General features: G+C 47.0%; 1 protein-coding gene across 1 annotated transcript in view; it reads left to right on the top strand.

The window, feature by feature from the left end:
- hydin (HYDIN axonemal central pair apparatus protein) overlaps nucleotides 1-2,500 on the top strand; it is a gene marked incomplete at both ends in the record, with an annotated part of 76,260 nt that overhangs the window by 38,681 nt on the left and 35,079 nt on the right. The window contains 4 exon segments of the mRNA XM_083665632.1: nucleotides 450-633; nucleotides 1,023-1,164; nucleotides 1,546-1,705; nucleotides 2,367-2,500. The exon segment at nucleotides 2,367-2,500 is cut by the window's right edge and continues 70 nt beyond it. Coding sequence (XP_083521758.1) covers nucleotides 450-633; nucleotides 1,023-1,164; nucleotides 1,546-1,705; nucleotides 2,367-2,500 — 620 coding nt within the window.

Raw genomic sequence — 2,500 nt, 5'->3', positions numbered from 1 at the left:
CAACGTATTAGAGTAACCCTAACCCTAACCCTAACCCTAACTCTAACCCTGGTCAACTCCCAGATAAGAACCTTTTAATCTTGTCATTCTGTTCTAAATGTGGACCAGTCTGGCTGTAGACCTGGTCATAGCACAGTCTCAGCGGCTACGCTTGTCTTAGATGATGTGTTAAATGGCCTCGATCAGCCTTATTTACAGATCTCTACGAGGCATTCCATACAGTCGCCCATTACCTGCTCATTCAGAGGTCTGAAACAGGCTTCATGTAGATGGTTTGAAAACGATTGAAAATACAGAACACAATGTGTCTTAACTGATGGTGTTATATCAGGTTTTCTGGACATAACAAAAGGTGTTCCACAAGGATCAATTCTTTTTCCGGTTCTCTTTACTATTTACATTAACAATATGTGTGTGTGTGTGTGTGTGTGTGTGTGTGTGTGTCTCAGCTGAGTGATTGTCACCGCGGCGTCGTGATCGACGGCTTAGAGATGCTGGACGGCCATTCCCATAGCAACACGCTGCAGATCATCCTCAAGGCGCTGAACAACAGACGGTTCATCTACCTGGTGGACCTGTCAGACACCTACACCAACTACAAGACCAGGGACAGGAGGGAGAGAGAGGAGGAGGGTGAGGAGAGGGGGAGGAGGGGGGAGGGGGGGAGGTAGAAGAGGAGGGAGAGGAGACCTGTCAGACACCTACACCAACTACAAGACCAGGGACAGGAGGGAGAGAGAGGAGGAGGGGGAGGAGGGGGTAGAGGAGAGGAGAGGGATGAGGAGAGGGGGAGGGGGGGGGGGGGGGGGTAGACGGATGAGGAGAGGGAGGAGGGGGGAGGAGGAGGGGGGAGGTAGAGGGATAGGAGGAGGGGGGAGAGGGGGGGAGGTAGAGGGAGAGGAGGGGGGAGGGAGAGGAGAGGGATGAGGAGAAAGAGGTAGAGGGTAATGTGTTTGTGTGTGTGTGTGTGTGTGTGTGTGTGTGTGTGTGTGTGTGTGTGTGTGTGTGTGTGTGTGTTCCAGAGGCCCGTCAGAGGGAGCAGGCTGAGAGAGAGAAGGTGCGTCTGCAGGAGATGGATGAGGAGGAGTACGACGCCCTGCCGGAGGAGGAGAAGGAACGCATCGACCTCAAACACCTGGAGGAGCTGAGGGAGCGCAAACACAGGTACCAGCATCATCATCATCATCATCATCCATCATCTTTATCCATCATCATCTATCATTTATCATCCATCATCACCATCATCGTCATCACCACCGTCATCATCATCATCATCACCATCATCATCATCACCATCATCATCATCATCATCATCATCATCATCATCATCACCATCATCATCATCATCACCATCATCATCATCACCATCATCATCATCATCATCATCATCATCACTATAGTACTAGACATCATCCATCATCACTCATCCAGATGATGCCACTTCTACCATCAGGCCTGTTGGTTAGCTATGTAATAACAGTGTGTAATAACAGTGTGTAATAACAGTAGGTAGTACAGAAGGTCAGTAAAGGTGTGTTGTTCCAGGGAGCAGGAGCGAGCGCAGAAGGAGCAGGAGGAGAGGAGACAGCAGGAGGAGCTGGAGAGAGTGAGAGAGGAGGAGGACATGAAGAAGAAGAACAAGAAAGGAAAGAAGGAGCCGGTGAAGGAGGAGTCTGGCAAGAAGAGCCAGATGGGAGGCAAGCAGGTCAGTGATGATGCTGCCTTTGGATTGGTGCTGCTGTCTGACAGCCAGCCAATAGCAGTGTTTTTATATGATCTAGTGTGATCTAGTGTGATCTAGTATGATGTAGTATGATGTTGTGTGATCTAGTATGATGTAGTATGATCTAGTATGATGTTGTGTGATCTAGTATGATGTTGTGTGATCTAGTATGATCTAGTATGATGTTGTGTGATCTAGTATGATCTAGTATGATCTAGTATGATGTTGTGTGATCTAGTATGATGTAGTGTGATCTAGTATGATGTTGTGTGATCTAGTATGATGTAGTATGATGTTGTGTGATCTAGTATGATGTTGTGTGATCTAGTATGATCTAGTATGATCTAGTATGATCTAGTATGATGTAGTGTGATCTAGTATGATGTTGTGTGATCTAGTATGATGTAGTATGATGTTGTGTGATCTAGTATGATGTAGTGTGATCTAGTATGATGTTGTGTGATCTAGTATGATGTAGTATGATGTAGTGTGATCTAGTATGATGTTGTGTGATCTAGTATGATGTAGTATGATGTTGTGTGATCTAGTATGATCTAGTATGATGTTGTGTGATCTAGTATGATGTAGTATGATGTAGTGTGATCTAGTATGATGTAGCTCTACGTGGTGGTCCTGTGGTCAGTCAGCGACAGCGCTGCGTTCAGACACCAGACTGGAGCCTCTGAAGGACAGGAAGATGTCATCATGTGATGACAGGAAGGAGTGTAAAGACTCTCCAGCAGAGGGCGGCAGAGAGGAGGAGGCGCCCAGGAAGAA

This window comes from Argentina silus, assembly GCF_951799395.1.
Source record: "Argentina silus genome assembly, chromosome: 3".
Taxonomy (NCBI): Eukaryota; Metazoa; Chordata; class Actinopteri; order Argentiniformes; family Argentinidae; genus Argentina; species Argentina silus.
Note: the sequence above shows the minus strand (reverse complement) of the source record. Positions and strands in the feature narration are given on the sequence as shown.